The sequence below is a fragment of the Conger conger genome, chromosome 16 (genome assembly GCF_963514075.1).
Source record: "Conger conger chromosome 16, fConCon1.1, whole genome shotgun sequence".
NCBI classification, from domain to species: Eukaryota; Metazoa; Chordata; class Actinopteri; order Anguilliformes; family Congridae; genus Conger; species Conger conger.
In genome coordinates this window covers 9,199,056-9,221,510 of record NC_083775.1, presented here as the reverse complement: position 1 = coordinate 9,221,510, position 22,455 = coordinate 9,199,056, and the positions used below count along the sequence as shown (strand labels likewise).

The following is a 22,455-nucleotide window of genomic DNA, read 5'->3' as shown; positions in this document are numbered from 1 at the left end:
AGGGGAGAGAGGGGAGAGAGGGGAGAGAGGGGAGAGAGGGGAGACTGGACTGTCCTGGACTGCTCAGGGGAGAGAGGGGAGACTCTTAGAGTCCTGAACTGGTCAGGGGAGAGAGGGGAGACTCTTAGAGTTCTGGGCTGCTCAGGGGAGAGAGGGGAGAGGGGAGAGAGGGGAGAGAGGGGAGAGAGGGGAGAGAGGGGAGAGAGGGGAGAGAGGGGAGAGAGGGGAGAGAGGGGAGACTCTTAGAGCGCTGGACTGCTCAGGGGAGAGAGGGGAGAGAGGGGAGACTCTTAGAGAGCTGAGACAGCCGGTCAGTCCTGGAGAGGCGGGGAGGCGGGGAGACTTTTGAGGCGAAGGGGAGGAGGGACCAGACTGCCATGAAAAAGTATTTCCTGATTTCCTCTATCATGGCATATTTGTCACAGTGGATTTAGACAAAATGTAATACCGGACATAGGGAACCGGAGTAAACACAAAACTTTTTTTATGACCATTTAATGTACTTAATGAAAGATAAGCGAGCAAGATCCCAGCACCAAGAGAAAGGGAGAGAGGGAGAGAGAAAGAGATGGAGAGAGGGAGACTGAGAAGTAGAAAGAAAGGGAGATGGAGGGAGCAGTTCAGTAACAGGAGGACAGAGGGGTCAGTGGAGAGCCGGCTGCGACCACCAACCTTAATCAGCGTGGGGGTGGGCCTGGAAGCCACAGGAGCTGGCGTGCCATTGGTCAGGATCTGCGAGGGGGAGGGCACAGGGGGGGCGGGAGGCGGTGGAGGCGGGGCCCGAGGGATAAACTGTGGACACATGACAGACAGCCGTCCAATCAGAACAGACCGGCTCAGCAAAGACAAATTAAAATCAAAATGGAGGACTGAAGTGGATAAGAGCTGCTTGCACAGACACGGTACGGCAGCAATCATCAATTCTGGACCTCCAAATCCAAATGCTGAACAATTATTTCTTACTGATTGCCCAGATTCAGCCCAGTGCCAGGTAAAAGGAGGGTGGAAAACCAGCAGTTCTGGGTACGGTTCTAGTGCATAGATGGGCCCTATAGTCTGGTATCTGTTAAGGCACTGTTCTAGTGCATGGATGGGCTCTATAGTCTGGTATCTGTTAAGGCTCTGTTCTAGTGCATGGATGGGCCCTATAGTCTGGCATCTGTTAAGGCTCTGTTCTAGTGCATGGATGGGCCCTATAGTCTGGCATCTGTTAAGGCATTGTTCTAGTGCATGGATGGGCCCTATAGTCTGGCATCTGTTAAGGCATTGTTCTAGTGCATGGATGGGCCCTATAGTCTGGTATCTGTTAAGGCTCTGTTCTAGTTCATGGATGGGCCCTATAGTCTGGTATCTGTTAAGGCTCTGTTCTAGTTCATGGATGGGCCCTATAGTCTGGTATCTGTTAAGGCTCTGTTCTAGTGCATGGATGGGCCCTATAGTCTGGTATCTGTTAAGGCTCTGTTCTAGTGCATGGATGGGCCCTAAAGTGTAGTACTTCTAGTATTCTGCGCACAAGAAACGTAGAGGCTTTAAACAATAACTATTACTGATCATTCTGCTCTAGAAACCTTTTTTTGGACCATGTTCCACAATGCAGACGCTGGAGGGTCTGTCAGGAGGCGGGGCTGAGAGGACTCACCTGCGTGGGGGAGGGGTTACCGGCGCAGGTGAGCGTGTCGGGGGGCGATGGAAGCGGGGCGGGGCCCAGGGGGGCAGGGCCCAGGGGGACGGGGCCTAGGGGCGAGTCGTGGCCCAGCAGCTGGTCTGGAGAGAGAGCGTCGCTGCTGTCCTCATCGAACGACGAGCTCTCGCCCGCGCCCTTCGGGAAGTCCGTCTCTGTGGAGGGAGGGCTGGCGTGAGCAGTCAGAACGCACCGAGCACCATTCATACGGCATGATTCGTACAGCACGTGTTCGTACAGCGTGTTTCGTACAAAGCATTTCGTACAGCGTGTTTCGCACAAAGCATTTCGTACAGCGCGATTCGTACACTGCGTTTTGTAGCGCTCAATGCATACCGCGCGATTCCTACGGTGGGGTTTCGTACGGTTGGGTTTGACACCTCTTGATCCGCACAGTGCATTTCCTACCGCTTCCCCCCGCCGACAGCCAGCTCCCCCACGCGGCGCCCGGCGACGCTCCGATTACACAGGACCCGTCATTACCCACGAGACCTCGCTCCTCTCCGGGGCATGATGGGACTTTATTGCCGGGGCGCGGGGCGTTCGGAGCTCCGCTGCGTCTCTGCTGATTATCGTCGCTGACAGCAGCGCGTCCGAGGGACCACCGCCGCCATTATTATCGCATCGCCGCGGTCCGATTAATACCCCTTATTACAATCAATAACGGTCTCCTAGGAGACCCCCGCGGGAGCGACTCCAGGTAATTTGCCATGGAGACGAGACATTAGTGAGGATTACGGGTAGAGGAGCGACCGTCTCGTGTCTGTTGCAGGCATTAATGAACAGTAGGGGGGGCCAGGGCGAAGCACTCACCACACACACGGAACGCGCGTGTCAATATCTACGTTACACGCGTGCTGATTGGTTGTGTGTGAATACAGGGGCGGGATCAAGGCCAAGAGAACTCGTGAGCACCAGAGTAAGGCTGCTGATTGGCCAAATGTTATAATAATAACAATAACAACTTTACTTATAGAGCACTTGTCAAGCAAAAAGCACAAAGTGCTTCTCAAAAGATCAATTTAACAATTCAACAATTTAAAAACACATGTATAAGAAAACATTTTTTTTTTATTTTAAAAAGAGGTAAAAATAACAAAATATAAAAGAAGAATTAAATGCATTTGTATGCTATTTTACAGAAAGGGGTCTGGCTGGGTTTGGCCGTGTTTGGCTTTAAAAGAGGAGAATGCCTGTTCCAGAGGCTAGGTGCTATGATAGAGAACGCAAGATTACCTTTCCCCTTCAACCGAGACGCTGGAACAGCCAACAGTGCTTTATGAAGACCGAAGAGGTCGATTGATTTTTGTAGGGTGACAGAAGGTCTCTAATACAAGACGGCGCTAGACCATGCAAAGCTTTGAAGGTAATTAGTAAACTTTTCAATTCTGCCCGAAAAGCAAATGGAAGCCAGTGAAGGGAAGCTAAAATAGGGGTAATATCTTCCCTCCTACGCGTTGCTGTTAAACGTTGTTGCCATAGCTCGACGGTCAAGGAAAGCATGAGAAAGTGAATTTCAGCAGTCTACACGTGATGTCACAGACATGTGACATTTTATCTTCAAATGATAAAATGGCTCTGCTTTTAGAGATATTTGGTCGGTGGTAGCATGTCTGAATTGTGGATCAAAGATGAGATTTTAATCAAAGATCACTTGAAAGTTCTATTTTTGAGCAGTGATTGGCGCGCTTAGTGCTGCCGATTGGCAGTGTGTTATAGTGCTGTTGATTGGCTGAGTGCCACAGTACCTATGAGAGGCTACTGTGATTGGCTGTGTGTTATAGAGCTGCTGATTGGCTGTAAGCATGTGTTACAGTGCTGTTGACTGGCTGAAACAGTGGTACAGTGGTACAGTACCTATAAGAGCCTGCTTCAGGCTGCTGTGTGTTGCAGGGCTGTTGATTGGCTGAGACAGTGATACAGTACCTATAAGAGGCTGCTTCAGACTGCTGTGTGTTACAGTGCTGTTGATTGGCTGTAAGCGTGTGTTACAGTGCTGTTGATTGGCTGAGTGCCACAGTACCTATGAGAGGCTACTGTGATTGGCTGTGTGTTATAGTGCTGCTGATTGGCTGAGACAGTAGTACAGTACCTATAAGAGCCTGCATCAGGCTGCTGTGTGTTACAGTGCTGTTGATTGGCTGAGACAGTGGTACCGTATCTATGAGAGCCTGCTGTGATTGGCCGTAGGTGTGACAGTGCTGTTGATTGGCTGAGACAGTGGTACAGTACCTATGAGAGCCTGCTTCAGCCTGCTGTGTGTTAGTGCTGTTGATTGGCTGTAAGCGTGTGTTACAGTGCAGTTGATTGGCTGTAAGCGTGTGTTACAGTGCTGTTGATTGGCTGAGACAGTGGTACAGTACCTATAAGAGCCTGCTTCAGGCTGCTGTGTGTTACAGTGCTGTTGATTGGCTGAGACAGTGGTACAGTACCTATGAGAGCCTGCTTCAGGCTGCTGTGTGTTACAGTGCTGCTGATTGGCTGAGACAGTGGTACAGTACCTATGAGAGCCTGCTTCAGGCTGCTGTGTGTTACGGTGCTGTTGATTGTCTGTAAGCGTGTGTTACAGTGCTGTTGATTGGCTGTAAGCGTGTGTTACAGTGCTGCTGATTGGCTGAGACAGTGGTACAGTACCTATCAGAGCCTGCTTCAGGCTGCTGTGTACTGGCAGGATGTTCTTGTGGATGAGCTCCATGGGGCCGGGCCGGTGGGAGATCTTGTCGTTGAGGTCGTCCGCCAGACGGGCGCGCTTCAGCTGCAGCTGCTTGGCCTGCAGGGACGGCTCCGCAGACGTCTCTGAGAGACGGAGAGGAGAAATTTAAATTAAATTAAATTAAATTAAATTAAAATACAACACCAGCGTGTCCCAACCCCCGCGGGTCGCTCACTGACACCCACCTTCCAATATGTGCATCCTCACCAGCTCAGACCTCTCTGGCCTGCTCCTGATCTTCCTCTTCAGGTAGTCTTCAGTCTGGAGGGGGGATGGAGGAGAGGAGGGAGGGAGGAGAGGAGAGGAGGGGGGTAATAGAAGGAAGGAAGGGCACAGAATTTGGTTTCAACTTGGTTGTTTTTGTTTCGTATTGTGTCGTTTAAATGTCTTTGCGTGTACATACAGTATGAACTACACATGCTACGTAGTTGTTGTCACAGACGTGACGGGCTGGATGAAATAAATAAATAATTTTAAAAAGAAAGTTTGTAGTAGCTAGTGTCCGAGGCAGAAAGGAGGTGTGTCCACACCAAACACGGTTACTGTGGAAACGGCAGGAGAGTGGCGGTAAGGCGGACTCACCCGCGCGCGCTCCAGACTCTTCCTCTGCTCGTGAAACGCAGCCGGACTCTTCAGCGCTGGGGGACAGAGAGAGAGAGAGAGAGAGAGAGAGAGAGAGAGAGAGAGAGAGAAAGAGACAATGAGTGAGAGAGGGAGAGAGAAAGACAGAGACAGAGAGAGAGAGGGAGGGAGAGAGAGAGAGACAGAGAGAGAGGGAGAGAGAGAGGGAGGGAGAGAGGGCTTAACATAAACACAATGGCCGCCTGTGTGATCGCAGTTCATTAAGAGCAGGAATAGGGAAGCCATCGAGACAGCGGACGTTTCTTTACGAGCAGAACTGCGCGAGTCTCATTAACCTCCGCCATAACGGCCCGGCACACGCCAGGCCCAAGCGGGAAAATAAAAAACACAAATAAAACTGATGGGCCAAATAAAAGCGCACAGTAATGAAAACGAGGGCCTCCATCTCAACCGCATCTCTAAAGCAGCAGAAGCCGACGGAGGAGGTCCAGCTAGAGCCTTCTGACCTGGTGGAGGAGCCTCCGGGCCGGCTGCGATAATGGGCGGCCATTTTGATCCACTCTGCGAAAGGACTCACCCCCGAACAGAAGCGCCACGTCATCGCCGCGGAAACCACCGGCCCACAGAGGACGGCCGGGCGGTGAAGGTGGGGGGGGGGGGGGGGGGGGCGAGACGGAACAGGACCGCGTAAAGTCCAGCACTTTCCCCGGAGCTACAGCCATAAGCTGGCCTATTCTTTAATGCGTTAAAATCATGAAGTGCTGAGTGAATGTGTGGATACTAATTGTAAGTTGCTCTGCGCTGGGTGCCCTGTGCCTGAGGACCCAGTGTAAGGACCTGGTGTCGGGTAGCGTGAGGTCTGTCTGTCACTCACCGACTGGCTGTTAATGTCACTATGAAGCACAGGATGAACAACTAACGGGTCTCTCCCGGAAAAATCCTGTAAAAACCCAGCTAGGCAGCAAATCACCAATTCCACCCGCAACCTGGGGGAGTTTGAACCCTACTGTAGGCACGGGTATGTCCGTGTGTGTGTGTGTGCGTGTGCGATCAGGTGTGTGTCTGTGATTGTGCGTGTGCGTGATCGTGTGTGTATGTCCGTGTGTGGGAGTGTGTATGTGTACGTGTACGTGTCTATAGGTGAGAAAGTGAGTTCCTCCTCATCACTTCTTCAACACCCCACAGCTACAGCTGAGTGGGGGCGAGTTGACATTTGGAACTGAAGAAATGTCAGCTTCTCCTACGCTACCTCACTTCCTCTGCAAACAGGAAGTGAGAGTCTGCCTCCGGTGGGTCAGCGGCTGTGTGGTGAGGTCACCTCCAGCCTGGGTGTGAGCTGCAGGCTCTCAGGGGGGACGGGGTGTTACTCCGCCAAACGGGCGATCAGAACGCGCGTATCACCCCGAGGGGGAGTGTGTGTCTGTGTGCGTGTGCGTGCGTGCAGGGGTTTGCGTGAAATGCCCAATTTTAACATTTAACACTCATTTTAACCCTGTAACACACTGCTCATGAAGACCCACAGGGTCCTGCACTGCAGCTCTGCACTTCAACAACCAACAGCCAATCGCAGGCGTACACCACCCGGCTCCATTTCTAATGCTGCGCGAATTAACGAAAGACCGCCTGCTGTAACTAGCTGGTCGAATGCTAGCCTAGATGGTTAACAGCCCGACAGAAACTGAATATAACTGACGTGCAGCCACACGTAAGGCCTATAATCATTCGCCGGCGTCCTTCAACTTTCAACTGTCCGACCATAAAGAATGCAAATGCGAACGAGTCGGTTGAATTAAGGATAAAAAACAGGAAGGACTGCTGATCGACAGCACAGCAGACCGCATCTCGAGGTGCTAAACCACCTCAGTCAGCAGATGAGCCCCTGTGCACTGACCCTGCTCCTTCTGAACTGCCTCGATGCCTCCGAGTCCAGGCTACTGCAGGTTTGAGGTTTCAGCAGCGAGCTCAGCGCTAGCGTAGGTGTCGTCTCACACGCTACTGGTGAAAGGGGACGTACAGCTGCAAGACGGGACAGGCGTTATGTGGTGCTTTGCTGTGAGCGGTGGTGCTAGCACAACAGGGATGCTAGCATAGCGGTGGTGCTAACATAGCAGCGATGTTAGCATAGCGGTGGTGCTAACATCGCAGCGATGTTAGCATAGCGGTGGTGCTAACATCGCAGCGATGTTAGCATAGCGGTGGTGCTAGCACAGCAGGGGTATTAGCATATCGGTGGTGCTAGCATAGCAGGGGTGTTTGCATAGCAAGGGTGTTAGCATAGCAGTGGTCTTAGCATACCAGTGTTGTTAGCATAGTGATACCAAGCAGTGTCATGCTATATGTTCCTGTATTTGAGACTCACTGTCACTCTCTTCCCCGTTTCACATCCGGCCCTGGCTTCCTGAGACCACAGACAGAAGGGTGCCAGGCCGTGTGTGTGCTTGATACGCACTGTTTTATATGCCGCTTTGGATAAAAGCGTCTGCTAAATAAAATGTAATGTAATATAATGTGTGTGTGAGAGAGAGATTGTGAGTGAGCGTGTGCATTTGTGTGTGTGTGCGTGTGCGTGTGCGTGTGCGTGTGTGTGTGTGTGTGTGTGTGTGTGTGTATACATGTATGTGAGAGTGTGTGTGTGTATGGATGTATGAGTGAGTGTATACACGTATGTTAGTGTGTGTGTGCGGGTACATGAGTGAGAGTATACATGTGTGTGCGAGTTTATACATGTATGTGAGAGTGTGTGTGTGTGTGTATGCGCGTGTGTGTGTATGTGTGTATGAGTGTATACACGTATGTGAGTGTGTGTGTGCGGGTACATGAGTGAGAGTATACATGTATGTGTGTGTGTGTGTGTGTGTGTGTGTGTGTGTGTGTGCGTGTGTGAGTGTATACACGTATGTGTGTGTGTGTGTATATACATGTGTGTGTGTGAGTGTATACACGTATGTGAGTGAGTGAGTGTGTGTGCGTGTGTGTGTGTGTGTGTGTGTGTGAGTGAGTGAGTGAGTGAGTGAGTGAGTGAGTGAGTGAGTGTGTGAGTGAGTGTGTGAGTGTGTGAGTGAGTGTGTGAGTGTGTGAGTGAGTGAGTGAGTGAGTGTGTTAGTGAGTGTGAGTGAGTGAGTGAGTGAGTGAGTGAGTGAGTGAGTGTGTGAGTGTGTGAGTGAGTGAGTGAGTGTGTGAGTGAGTGAGTGAGTGTGAGAGTGTGAGTGAGTGAGTGTGAGTGTGTGTGAGTGTGTGTGTGAGTGAGTGTGTGAGTGAGTGAGTGAGTGTGTGAGTGAGTGTGTGAGTGTGTGAGTGAGTGTGTCAGTGAGTGAGTGAGTGAGTGTGTGAGTGAGTGTCCCAGTGCAGCTCCAGCAGGGCTGCACAGTGTGTAATGAGCTGTTATTAATAATCGCAGAGGTAGAGTATCACGCAGGCTGCTTATTATAGCGCTGACGTCCCTGGGGTGAAAGGAACACGCCCAGATCTGCGGCCAGCCACGACACAGGCCCTGCTCATGAGCCGTGTGAAATCAGACCACACGCCTGCGGAGGAGGGGGGCGAGAGGGGGGCGCAGAGGGGGCTATTAAGACTGCAGCTCAACTGCAGCCCCAAAACTGCTGGGTTTGTCCCTGGACCAACGCTACCTAAGGTTACCCTCAACGCTACTCAACGCTACCCACAATGCTATCCAAGGCTACCTAAGACTAGCCACAAGGCTGCCGAACGCTACCCGCAAGGCTACCTCCAAGGCTATCTGCAAGGCTACCCCCAACGCTATCCAACGCTACCCACAAGGCTACCCCACAAGGCTACCCAACACTACCCACTACCCTACATCCTGCCCACCGCCTGACCACTCAGTCCAAAGCAAAATGGCAGAGCCCAATAACCGTTTACAACCCTACCCCCTCTTCCTGCAAAAAAAGAGAAAATAGAATCCAGCAGTGCGCACGAGGTCCGCACTGGACAGAGAACTCTCCTGGCAGGGCAGAGCACTGAAATGAAGGCTCGTGTTAAACCCATTCTCCGCCTCATAAAACTGACGAACCCTGCCCTCTTCAAGGCAACCCAAACCCGGGCAGCTGTAAAACTGGAAAAATCGATCAACGCTTTCCCCATTATGTTTAGAAACTTTTATATGGAAGCAATAAATTAATTAAAGCCTATTAGCAGCTAAGTAAGGTCAGTTAATCAACCTGATTTTTATACAGCGGCCTTCACAATAAAGTGTCTAACCAGATTAAAACCATCAGGACGCCACAAACAAGCAAGGGGTGATTCAGACAGATAAATGAACAAAACAGGCAGTCAACACAGAAAAGTCTTCAACAGCTTCTTTAAAAGTAGCCATTGCTTCAGTAAAGCGGTTATGAAAGTCAAAAGAGCAACCGACTGTCTCAGAGGAATACAAAAACAAAAAATGATAAAAAACATTTATCATTTACCATACAGCAGTAAAACTGCTCAGATTCACTAGAAGCAGGTTAGTTTCCTTTAAACTCTGCAGCTTAGTATTCATTTTTTTAATCGAGCAAATTAGCGTATCTTGTTAAAATTCTGAAGGTCAGCATATCTTTGTTTACAGTTTCGCAAATATTTGTTTAAATTCAGCAGGTTAGCTTATCTTTTTTTTTTTTTTTTTTAAGTCTGCAGGTTGACGTATCTTTTTAAAATTCTACAGGTTAATGCATGTTTTTTTTTTATTACAGGCGAGTGGATCTTTAAAGTTCAACATGAAGCGTGTTCAGCTGTGACAGAAGCAGGCACTGGGGCGCATTACCCCCAGCAGAGTCACAGAACCGCCACGCCCGTCATCACAGGCCCGATCCGCCCTCAGGTCCCCGCACAGCATTTTCAGCATTCAGCCAAAAATACAATATTCAGGGCGGAACGGACGTGCCCTGCATAAACCACACGACGAGATAAAATGCCATGTCCAAAAAAGAAAAAGAAAAAGAAAAAGAAAAAAAAGGAGGATAATGGCGGAGGGAGACAGCTCCAGGGATAACCAGACTGGCGGCAAGCCGGGGAGCCGTCATGTCTGTCAGAACGCAGCAGTCCGGCCGTCTGCAGACTGGGATGTGCGTGCGATGACCCCGCCCCCCTGTCCCAGCTTCCCAACCAGACGATACATTTTTACGCACGCGCCCATACCGACGAACCGGTCACACACCCGCAACACGACAGACTCAACCGTTCTGTGACACTGCGCTACTGTGGCCACGCCCCCTGAACCACTATAAAGCAATGGCACCTACACAGCAGGGGAACTTCCTCTCCCTCTCTCTGATTGGCTGGAACGATGTTGCCACACCGAGGACACGCCTCCAGCAGAAGGCTGCCCAAGAGAGCAAGAAAAGGAGAAGTCGTGACAGCATGCTTCAGAGACTCTGTCTAAAGGCCCACCCAAAACGGCTCTTTAGAGTGACACTGGTGATGGAGTTACCCTACATCCCTCGGTAGTGAGTGAGTTTCCCTAGATACCTCCATAGTGCAAGTGCACAATAGTGATGGAGTTTCCCTAGATCCCTCTATAGTGCAAGGGCACACTACATTACATCACATTACATGGCATTTAGCAGAAGCTCTTATCCAGAGCGAAGTACAATGAAGTGCAAATCAAACACAAGTAAGAGTGCTAAGAAGCTTCGCTTCGCTACATGCCTCGGTAGTGAGTGCACGCTAAGCGAGCGAGTTTCCCTAGACCTCTCTACAGTGCAAGCGCACAACAGTGATGGAGTTTCCCCTAAATCGGCAAGCCACGCACCAGAAATAAAAAAACGAAACATAACCACGATCCATAATTTCACAGGCTGTAAAGGTAAACACAGCTTCGTTTTTTTTATTTTTTTATTTAGCAATGTCAGCATCACAGAGTGTTACACTGAAGGCCTGCAATCCTACCTGTAGGCCGCAGCGCGCGTGGACTGACCCAGGGTCAGTGCTCGATATTAACAGCAGTCAGCCCGTTCTATTCTGAGAAAGCCACCGCAGCCACTGTCTGCTTTCACCATCAGGTCTGGGGCACACAAATAACGAGAACCGGACGCAGAAGGGAAACGGGCCGATACCAGCTTGTAAAATAGAGGGATCTGTACGAAAGGCCAGCCAAACCCAACCAAACCCTGCTCCTAACCCCAACCAAACCAAACACTGAGCATGACCCTGCTCATAACCTCAACCCAGCTAAACACTGACCATAACCCCAACCCAGCTAAACACTGACCATAACCCTAACAGACTCAAACACCGACCATAACTGCAACCCAACCAAACCCTGCTCATAACCCCAACCAAACCAAACACTGAGCATGACCCCAACCCAACCAAACCCTGCTCATAACCTCAACCCAGCTAAACACTGGCCATAACCCCAACCCAGCTAAACACTGACCATAACCCTAACAGACTCAAACACCGACCATAACTGCAACCCAATCAAACCCTGCTCATAACCCCAACCAAACCAAACACTGAGCATGACCCCAACCCAACCAAACCCTGCTCATAACCTCAACCCAGCTAAACACTGACCATAACCCCAACCGAGCTAAACACTGACCATAACCCTAACCCAGCTAAACACTGACCATAACCCTAACATACTCAAATGCCGACCATAACTGCAACCCAGCTAAACCCTGACCATATCTCCAACATAACCAACCACTGAGCATAGCCCTATCCCAACCAAACCATGACCATAACCTCGACCCCAATGAAACCCTGACCATAAACCCAACCATAACCCTAACCCAACGAAACACTGACCATATCCATAATTCAGCTAACCCCTGACCATAATCACAACCATAACCCTAACCTAATAATTTAACGCGAACACAACCAAACCATGAACATTACCACAACTAAACCTGACCGTAACCCTAACCTATCCAAGCACTGACCACAACCGACACACTTAACACCCCTGGTATAGTCTTACTGCGCATTGACATTTTTTGTTGTATCTTTACTTCTTGTTCCCCTAAAACAAGAAGTAAAGGACAATGTAGAAAAAATGCTGTCACTCCTATGCAAATAACCCAATATGGATCTAAAGACCCTCAAATTAAAAGTGACAGTCTGTAACCTCACATTCAGTGTTTCATTTCAAATCCATTTGCTGGTGTACCCAGCCAAAACAGAAAAAGAATTGGCACCGTCCCAATACTTTTGCATTCACCTGTATATACACACACTAACTGGTTTTTCTGTATAGTTTGTCTCTGTTGCCATTTGAGCTATGTGTACTCGATCTGAAACAACTAAACAAAATATTATTTGTTTATATACATATTTATATAAATGTGCCAAACTTTATAAATAAAAATTAACCTAGTTTCAGTAAGTGTGTGTACTGAAACTTGAGGCAGGATACTTATGTGCTGATTAAAACATGAACATGAACTACTTCACATTTTTTGTTGTTATACAAGAACAAAAATCACAAGGCTAAACGCTCCTGGGACAACAGCCAATCAATTTCAGCTCTTCCAAGAACGAAGTCCAAAAGAAGTCCACCTTTCCGTAATTTAGCATCTAAGCCGACAGAGTATAATTACTGACAAACACGACTAGCTGTGTCAGGGCATTTTTGGTCTTTCCAGCTACAAGTATAATCATCTCTAAGAGCTGGGAGGCCTGCTTGGCATGTGATCGGTAACCTGCAGTTTGTGATCAGGTATGAAAAGCTCACCATTCGGACCACTCCTGCAGAGACCGTTACTCTTGAACTGGCTCCTGGTTTTCCTCCAGAGCTTTGAATTTGCTTCTTGAAATCAAGGGGCTCAATCTTATGTAGTTAAGATGGTGTTTTGCCTACCTCAGTGAAATGGTGTTACTCTCCAAGAAGCCTTTAAAGAATCCAAGTAAAACTTCACCCCAGGAGTAGTCGTTGAGAGGGGAACTGTCCAGCAACGCTTCGCATTTTAGATAAAATTATGTTGTACCAGCAGTAAAAAATTGAAGTTAAATTCATGACCTCCCAGGCAATCCCATTCCAAGGCAAACACTGACCTTTCAGGTTACAGTACACACAAATAATAACATTTTAACATGAAGATCACTTCTCAGCACAGAGATATTACACACAGCAGTGACGCAGAACAGCTCCGTTCTGAAGTGCCTCCTAACAGCATATCTCCGATCTAAACTGCCCTTTCATTCACAGCTCAGACCAGAACCACAACATTCAACAAACGTAACCCCACCACTCTACGAGGCCGAACATGACCATAACCCCCACCACTCTACGAGGCCGAACATGACCATAACCCCCACCACTCTACGAGGCTGAACATGACCATAACCCCACCACTCTATGAGGCCGAACATCACAAGAGTCAGGACTACACTGAGAAGGAAGAGTAGTGGACTTTACTGAAGAGTCTGCACATTACTACAGAAGACTCATTCACTGAGCATCACACTTCAGTGTTAACTCAACTCTGACAGAGCATATGTTCTCATCAGATAAGAGTACAATTCATCCCACAGTGTGTAAGCAGCCAAACCAGTGGGTGAACATGACATATTTCTGAGCGAATGTGGGCAGGTGAACCTGCAACGCACACACCTCCTGAGCCGATGTCCTCCTCCTTCAGCCGATATCCACGCCGAACCGCCAATCTGCGACTGGAAATTACAGCTAAGCAACAAGCTTCACCGGATGAACGCAGGTAAGCTGTCCAGACTGCAGCTAAGATGCGACCGACTGCAAACGGTGACGAGAGCAAATGAAACCATGGGAACAGGTTCGTTTGTACGCACCAAGCACTGTGTGCAGGTTCCTATTTTGAAAATGAAACTTTATGAATAGAAAAAATGGACACCCCTGCTCTGATGCACAGCGCCGCCCAAGTGAATGAGGTAAGGAGGCACGGTTGAGGTTTCGTGAGCAGGATGTGCAGAAGAAGACCGAAGTTGAATATAGCACAGCAAACATGCGGAGGTAGTCACAGGGAGCGGGTGAGGAGCGGGTAGGGAGCGGGTGAGGAGCGGAGGGGAGCGGGCAAGGAGCGGAGTTACGGGGCGTGAGGAGCGGGTGAGGAGCGGGTGAGGAGCGAGTGAGGAGCGAATGAGGAGCAAATGAGGAGCGAATGAGGAGCAGGCAAGGAGCGGAGGGCAGCAGGCAAGGAGCGGAGGGCAGCAGGCAAGGAGGAGAGGGGAGCAGACTTACGGGGCATGATTCCCTGGTTCACCAGTTCCTCCCGGGTGCGTCGCTGCTGGAGCTTCAGCTGCAGCACTGCAGGGGGCGAGCAGAGAGGAGCAGAGAGTGAGCGCACGCGCCCCGACCCACAACCAATCATCAACCGCCGAGCAGGGCGACCACGCGACACGGGAGCTGTCGGTTCCCCCCCTCAACCGGAGCGAGGCAGGTCAAACCAGGCCCGTCGGAACCAGAGGAAGAGGCAGAGCTCCCCACTGACACTCGCTGTCCCCCCTCTCTCTATCTCTCTCACTCTCTCGTTCTGACGGCAGTTTGAGTTTATCAGCCGCAGGAGGGGAAGCGCTGGGGTGACTTCCTGTTTCTCTATTTTCTTAAAAAAGTGTTGAGTTTCTGAACAACTCACCACAGAGAGAGCGAGCGAGAGAGAGAGAGATAGATAGCAAAAGTGTGCGAGAGAGAGAGACAGAGAGAGAGAGCGAAGGAGTGTGAGAGAGAGAGTGAGCACTTCCGTGTAGCATGCACTGTACTGGCATGGTCCCTTTCAGTGTCATCTGAAAACAGGAAGAGGCACGAATGTCTGAACCTGATCTGATAAGTTACAGTCGGAATCTAAAAGACAGAAAATGAAAAGTTAGCAGAAGTTACAGTCCTAACTGCGTAAATTGTAAACAAAACAACTACAGCCCACAGAATGGAGCTCTGGACCTCGGCAGACCTGGAATTGCATGCAAGAAGCACTGCTGCATTGCAGGACCAATGAGAGACCTGCTGAGACCAGTCTTCAGCCAATAGCCCAGAGGTGTGCCACCAGCAATGTCGCGCCACCATAGCGTTTTGCTTCAGGGAAATAAATATGCAAACTGGTTTGGTTTACCCAACTGAATAAAGGGCAACACATTCGCTACAATTAAGTAGCCTCTCCGCGTAAAACAATGTGGCATCATCAGATGAACATGCTGGTCAGACGGATTAATTAACGCGGAATGTACTGAGACCCAACCACCAGAGGCGGAAGGTCCAGGGGTCAGAAAGTAAAAGTCCTGCCATAGGTTTCCTCCACCCATGAACTCAGCCAGCTGACTTCACTCATTAGTTTTACCAGCTGGCTGAAGAATTTTGCCAATTAGCAAATCCAGGTGATTAGAACAAACCACTCGAAAGGACTTTTACTTTCTGAACCTGGAGTTTCCACCTCTGCCAATCACACTGCAGCTAAAAATAAAAACCAAATAAGCAATTCTTTTCAGAAAATATGTTTTCAGCTGATAGCTGCAGAGAGAATAGCAGCGTTATTTTAGAGGTTCTCTCTTTTACTGCTTTATGAGGAACTTCCAGACCATCAGCCACACAAATCTGCATGTTTGTGTTTGTGTGTATACATGAGTCAGAGAATATTCTGGGTATTAAAGTCAATTCTACACTCTGACTCAAAAACGGCACACGTAAGAACTGGGGGGGAAATGCACCTCATTGATGTACGGTGAAAACATTGACGACGCAATCGCATGAAACTAATCTCAAACAGAACAGAGGCGTCTCCATTTTCCAGAGCAGAACACATGGCATTAAAACTATGAGCGGGGCGGGGGGCACGGGGTGGCTCATGTAATTTCATTTATTTATTAAACCAGGAAAAAAAGAAGTTAGAAGCAGGAAGTGAAATATGCAGTAAGCAGTAACTCAGTATACAACAATTTTCCAGCATAGAGGAAGAAAGTGGGGGAAGGAAAAATATAGAATATAATGAGTAAAGGGTAAAAAGAGCTGGCAAAGAAATAAAAGGTAAAATTTGAAAATGGAAAAATATGAGGAAGTGTAGTTTACAAGTATGAGAAAGTATAAGGACTAATGGTGTGAAAGTTGAGTGGCATTTTGTAGGTATTGTTAAGGCACAGTTCCCATGGGTGGATAGGGCCCACAGTTGGGTCTGGACCGGACCATCCCAGGACAGCTCACCGGGGGGTCTGCTGTCCCTCAGGGACGACAACGTTTCAGCGGGCAGCCGATCGATCCTACACCACCTGTCGGCCGTGTGTGATTGTGATAACGGATGTGTACAGGGCTTCATACGTGTTCCATGTGCGTGTGTGTGTGTGCACTACACAGACCACACCCTGCAAATGTGTGTATGTGGGTGTATGTGGGTGTATGTGTGTGTATGTGTGTGTATGTGTGTGTGTGTGTGTGTATGCACTACACAGACCACACCGTGCGAATGTGTGTATGTGTGTGTATGTGTGTGTGTGTGTATGTATGTGTGTGTGTGTGTATGCGTGTGTGTGTGTATGCGTGTGTGTGTGTGTGTATGCGTGTGTGTGTATGCGTGTGTGTGTATGTGTGTGCGTGCACTACACAGACCACACTGTGCAAATGTGTGGGTGCGTGTGTGAGAGTGAGAGTGAGTAGTGTGTGTGTGTGTGTGTGTGTGTGCGTGCTACAAAGACTACACAGAAGGAAACTGTGCATCAGGCCTGAATCCAAACTCAGTGTTCCTCCTGGTCTTCACAGGTCTGAGGCACTGAGATAAAGAGCGCCCACTAGAGAAAGCCCTGAATGCACTGAGGCTTTAAAAGCACACCATTTTCCCTCTATATTTACAAAAAAATGCACAGACTGGTCTGAAACTTCAGGTTTGGCAAGTGACCCCACCCTGTCGGACGCCTCCATATGGACTCCTCTTTCACACGCACACACTCTCCCTCTCACTACCTACCCCTCTGTCTCTCTCCCTCTCCCTCCCTCTCACTACCTACCTGCCTCTGCCCCCTCTGTCTCTCTCCCTCTCCCTCTTACTACCTACCCGTCTCTGTCTCTGTCCCTCTCCCTCCCTCTTCCTCCCTCTCACTACCTACCCGTCTCTGTCTCTGTCCCTCTTCCTACCTACCCCTGTCTCTCTCCCTCTCTCTCTCTGTCTGTCTCTCTCTCTCTCCCTCTCTCTCTGTCTGTCTCTCCCTCTCTCTCTCTGTCTGTCTCTCCCTCTCTCTGTCTGTCTGTCCCTCTCCCTCTGTCTGTCTGTCCCTCTCCCTCTCCCTCTCTCTCCCTCTCTCTCCCTCTCTCCCTCTCTCCCTCTCCCTCATTTCCATTTCTGTCGCTGCTGTAATGGTGAGAAACCCAATCTCCCTCCCAGCCGCGCAGAGATTAAAAATATTACTGTAAATCAAGAAGCGCACCGCAAGCGCAACGTCTGAGAAATGGAAATCTATAAAGACACCAGAACACTGATCAGCCAAGTGCTGGGTCAACACTGCGGGGGCCATCGCTCTCCTTCCCCGTGCACCACAGTACAGTGTGCGCGTGCGTGTGCACCTGGGACGGAGAGAGAAAACGTGTGTGTGTGCGCACGTGTGCACGGTCATCGCACACAACACCCGTACCAATAGGTTGAAGAGCACCGGTCCTGCCTGAACCCACCCATATTTAATCTGTACAGCAGACAAACGGCCCGGAGCCAGAAGGGTGTGTGAGCACACAAGTTTCACACACACAGCTCTGCGCACACAGAGGGTAGCCCCACCGACAGGAAAAAAACAAAACCATACATCACAGGCACTGTCAGGTGTCAGGCACGGCTTTTTCAGGTTTTTTTTTTTTTTTTACGACCCCCCCCCTACGTGGAGTGTGCGCGTGTAACACGAGTCCCACCTTCCCTCAGGCCGTGACACGCATGCCGCCCGTAGGCCAATCGCATTCCTCGCTTCTCCAGGCCGTCTCTGATTGGCGGAGGCCTCAGGGAGCCGGGGTCCATTCGCAGGCGGGGATTGGTGTCCAGCATGGCGGAAAAAAAGTCTCGTCCGAAGAGCCCACCAAACGAGGTCGTGCGAAAGCGACGCCTAACGTCCGAAATCGTCTCCGAGTCCCGCGAGCAAAAGGTCAAAGGCTCCGATTCACGCGGCACGCTCGGCACAAGGTAATAACAACAACGAGTCCCTTCCGTGTCGCTTATCCTTTGGGAGAAATCCGAGGAAGGCGTGTAAAATACATTATTCTACGACTGCGGAGGGAGCGCCCGGTTTCGCGCCAACGCAACCGATGTGTTCGGGAAGAAAAAACGAAAAAAACAAAAACGACACGGTTACAATGCGCCGAATTTGCAGAAGACGTTAAAGAAGAAAAGCAGGATGTTTCCTCGCAGGTAGAAGCAGGTGAGGGCCCAGGTTAGGCCAGGTCTCTGGGTCTCTGTCTCTCTGGGTCTCTGTCTCTCTGGGTCTCTGTCTCTCTGGGTCTCTGTCTCTCTGGGTCTCTGTCTCTCTGGGCCGGGGCAGGGCGGCTCAGGGCTGGCTGAGGTATGAGGACCCTCGGGTGCCTGCAATCTTACAGGAGCAGAGGATTCCGGAGGGTGGGAGAGGTGTCTGTCCGTCTGTCCGTCTGTCCGTGTGTGGGTGTGTGTGTGTGTGTGTGTGCCTGCGGTGGGAGGCGGTGAGGATCAGATAGGGCTCCCCAGCACAGCTGCTGATCCAGTCATTCAGACAGTCTCTCCTGTCACAGGCCCCGCCCCCTCTGGAGCGCACACACCGAGACACACCGAGACACACCGAGACACACCGAGACACACCGAGACACACCGAGACACACCGAGACACACCGAGACACACCAAGACACACAGAGACACACAGAGACACACAGAGACACACAGAGACACACAGAGACACACACTTCACAATTCCCCCACAGTCAACACGCTCCGTACACGATTTACCCTAATGTGATGACTGTGAAAGTATTTCCCCTGGAATTTTCAAACCACTTGCTTACTATTGTGACATCATAAACATGCACCAAATTTAGGAGCCATTTTAAAAACTGTAGTCCAGTTAGGCCATTTGGACTACACTACCTCAGCAGCCTAACGTAGAGGGTAAATGCAGCCGACGGTACCGACGGCTGAGTGGCAGGATTGTGAATGCGGTTGTACATATGACCGAAAATGAGTTTACGCGCAGTAAACTCATTTGAGTGTATGTGTGCTTTCAACGATGAGTGTGCTTTCAAATTATGAGTGGAAAAAGTAAGGCGGAAAAGTTATAGCAGCTCCAGAATGCACGGGGGCGGGGGGGGGGGAGAACAGTGCTGGCAGCCCGTTATCTTCTGCTTCGGTGTCAACCGTCACTATGCTGCGCCGAACGCCACTTGCATGTTTAATCCCGCAACAAATGGAACACAGACGTGCAACCAGACTCGTGTGTGTGTGTGTGTGTGTGTGTGTGTGTGTGTGTGTGTGTGTGTGTGTGTCACCCGAGGAACCCGTGCAGCATGAACACTGCCAGTGCATCATGGGTAATCACGCACAAATTCAAACGATTCCTTCCAGTGGGAGTCCCCCACCCCAGCCTGGAGTGGGGTAAACAACCGCCATTCCACCCAGCCGCACAGGCCCTCCACGGGAGAGGCTGCTCCAGAACGCCAGGCCTGCCCGCCAGCCCCTACTGGGCTCTCTGTCCGTTTTAAATAGCACAGCCAGCTGGCCCAGGGGCTAAATCCATCCTCACATCACCTGTGCATCGCTGGATAGAGTTACTCTGAGAGAGAGAGCGAGAGAGAGGGCAAGCCCGCCCCACACACACACACACACACACACTTTCACTCGCAGCTGCGCACATGCCTGCTCACACACACGTGTGCACGCATAAATAGACAAAGCGTCACACACGGGCAAATATAAACACAGCCACACACACATACACATACACAAAAATGAGGATGAGATCACCAGCATTCATTTTCACCCGACGACACACACACACCCTCACCCAGAAATATGTACAAACACACGCAGGTATTCCAATCCTGACCTACATTGGCTCACAGAGAATAAACAAACACAGCAAGTCATATACCGACGGAAAATCCACATTAACAAGCATTTATAAGAGGGAAAATAAACTACAACAACAACAACCCGGTGTTATCACTGTCTTGAGACACAAATGCTGTTGTAGTTCCCACATCACCCAGCAGAGGGCAGAGCACGGCGGTTATTGATCAGAATTCCTCAGGCAGGGACAGTTTGCCTCCTCCCCACCTGTACACATTCCCCAAAGACAATATGCACACAAATAGCTGGCAGGAGAGCGAGAAAGAACAGAACTAATGTTTGCTCAACACACACAGCCATCCGGCTGCGCTCACCAGAGACAGAGATAAGGCAAACTACACATTGCATGCAGCGGGACCAGCATCCTGTGCAGCTGCAGCACATGAACGGGCACGGTTAGGCCCTTCCACCGCTGGTCAGGCCTCTTTTATTGTGGCGCGTGGGGTTCAGGGACGGGGCGGTAACTGAGTTCAGTTTTGTAAAACACCATGCACTCCTTCTACTACCACCATCCTTCTTCATCTGGGGTGGTTTGGGCTCCACGAAGTCACATTCACAGCAAATACTTTCAAGCTGCACAGACTGAAGTTGCGCCAGGAAGCTTCTCCACTATAGCCTATCTTTTCATCTCATCATTTCATCTTCCTCCCGTCCAATCAGATGCTTACAGTCACTTGCCGATTCAAGTAAGATTTTAGATGTGTTGTATACATAATACACACGCGCACGCGCACGCGCACGCACACGCACACGCACACACCGCCCCCCCTTTGGTCAGCCATGCAGTCTGCACCCCAAGCCTCGTGGGTAATTAGTGACAAGCAAAAATAAAAAAAGAAACAAATAATTTCATTATCCGATTTGGGCTGAGCAAGCTTTCCCTTCATTATCTCTCTGACTGAACCTCTTCATACATTTATCACCATCATCCGCCCTCCCTCCCTCAGTCCATCTGTGGCTCAATCCCTCCATCTCTTCCTCTCCTCTGCCCATTCACTTATTCTGACTCAGTCTAAACCTCTGAACATCTCACTCATCAGACGTCATCGTTTGAAATGCATACAGCGTCTCATGACTCGCATGAAATATTACACTATTGATCTACTGTACGTAAATACATACATCCTGTATACGTGAAGCAGCAACACATCAACGCAGAACGCACACACCCACAGTTCCTTCTCACCTTGACCAGACACTCAGCTTGACAACCCACACGTTCACACTTCTCCTAATGAACACCCACATGCTTTCTCTTTCTGAACAGAACAAGCACAAGCGCGCACACGCACACAACACACCCCCACACACTCATGCACATACACGCATGGACGCACACACACGCACATACACGCTCGCACAAACACCCAACCACACACACACACACTCATGCACATACATACATGCGCGCGCACGCACGCACGCACACGCACACGCACACGCACACACACACACACACACACGCAAGCGTACCCAACCAAACACACACACACACACACACACACAAAATGAACAGCCGAGAGAGAGTTTTGGCAGGAGCACTCTTCTGAGAAAGGTCACATGACGGATTTGCCTCGCTGGTCTCGCTGATGGGGAGTTGAGTGTCTCTGATCATTATCACTGAGCCTGTGTGTGCAATCTTCAGCCGCTCCTCACCTGAGCTAGGCACACGGAAAACCTGCCCACAGGAACACCTGGAGCTCCACAAACCAGGCCTGGGGGTCCACAAACCAGGCCCGGAGCTCCACAAACAGGCCTGGGGGTCCACAAACCAGGCCCGGGGGTCCACAAACCAGCCCCGCTGGGCCTACTCAAATACAGTCTGAACCAGCTCAAACCGGTTCTGGACCTGCGGGGAACTGGTCACAATCGCACAAACTTTCAAAAGACAAGACGGGCTTGTGACCCTCATGCAGACTGGAGATGAAATGAAAGATGTGTTACGTGTGGTCTGTTTAACAGAGCAGCACATTAAGCCCTGATGTTCACAGAACAAATGTTGGTGCTTTTCCTGCAACAAGACAGGCGACAGTCCCGGAAGTTAATCAGTAGCTTTGACTGGCTCCATCTTGGATCAGACAAACCCAAACCTATATTATTCTCGTACATAAGGCGTGTCCGCCCGACTGTAGAATGTGTGCATAACCCCGTGTGTGAGTGTGTGAGTGCGTGTGCGTGCGTGCGTGCGTGCGTGCGTATGCAGGGGAGTGTGTGCTAGAGAGAGGAAGAGGGTGTGTGTGTGTGTGTGTGTGTGTGTGTGTGTGTGTGTGTGTGTATGTGTGAGCGTGGGTGTGTGTTTGTGCATGTGTGGGTGTCGTACAGTGAACTGCAGAATTAATACAGCGTATCTCTGTTAGTGTTGGCATGGAGACTGGTTTGGAACATTATCACAACCAAACAGAACAGAAGTGTGGTGGTTCCCAGCAGCTCTTCCTCCTCCTCTGTCTCTAAGGAGGGGGGGGGTCTGTTCTGTTCTCTGTCCTTCCCCCATTGCAGCCAATGCACTGATGCA

The 22,455-nt window shown here is 50.1% G+C and overlaps 1 protein-coding gene across 4 annotated transcripts in view; it reads right to left on the bottom strand.

The window, feature by feature from the left end:
• Positions 1-22,455, bottom strand: part of mrtfaa (myocardin related transcription factor Aa) — a 40,858-nt gene that overhangs the window by 11,495 nt on the left and 6,908 nt on the right. The window contains exons 1-7 of one of the 4 annotated variants that reach the window (XM_061223812.1): positions 17,773-18,498; positions 14,140-14,205; positions 4,977-5,032; positions 4,580-4,655; positions 4,316-4,477; positions 1,640-1,836; positions 673-792 (exon numbers count right to left, since the gene is read on the bottom strand). In XM_061223812.1, the coding sequence (XP_061079796.1) occupies positions 673-792; positions 1,640-1,836; positions 4,316-4,477; positions 4,580-4,655; positions 4,977-5,032; positions 14,140-14,205; positions 17,773-17,902 (807 nt within the window). In that variant the 5' untranslated portion in view covers positions 17,903-18,498. Of the gene's footprint in view, positions 1-672; positions 793-1,639; positions 1,837-4,315; positions 4,478-4,579; positions 4,656-4,976; positions 5,033-13,536; positions 14,054-14,139; positions 14,206-17,772; positions 18,499-22,455 lie in introns of those variants that run through there. The other 3 variants (XM_061223811.1, XM_061223814.1, XM_061223813.1) reach the window with 3 other exon arrangements.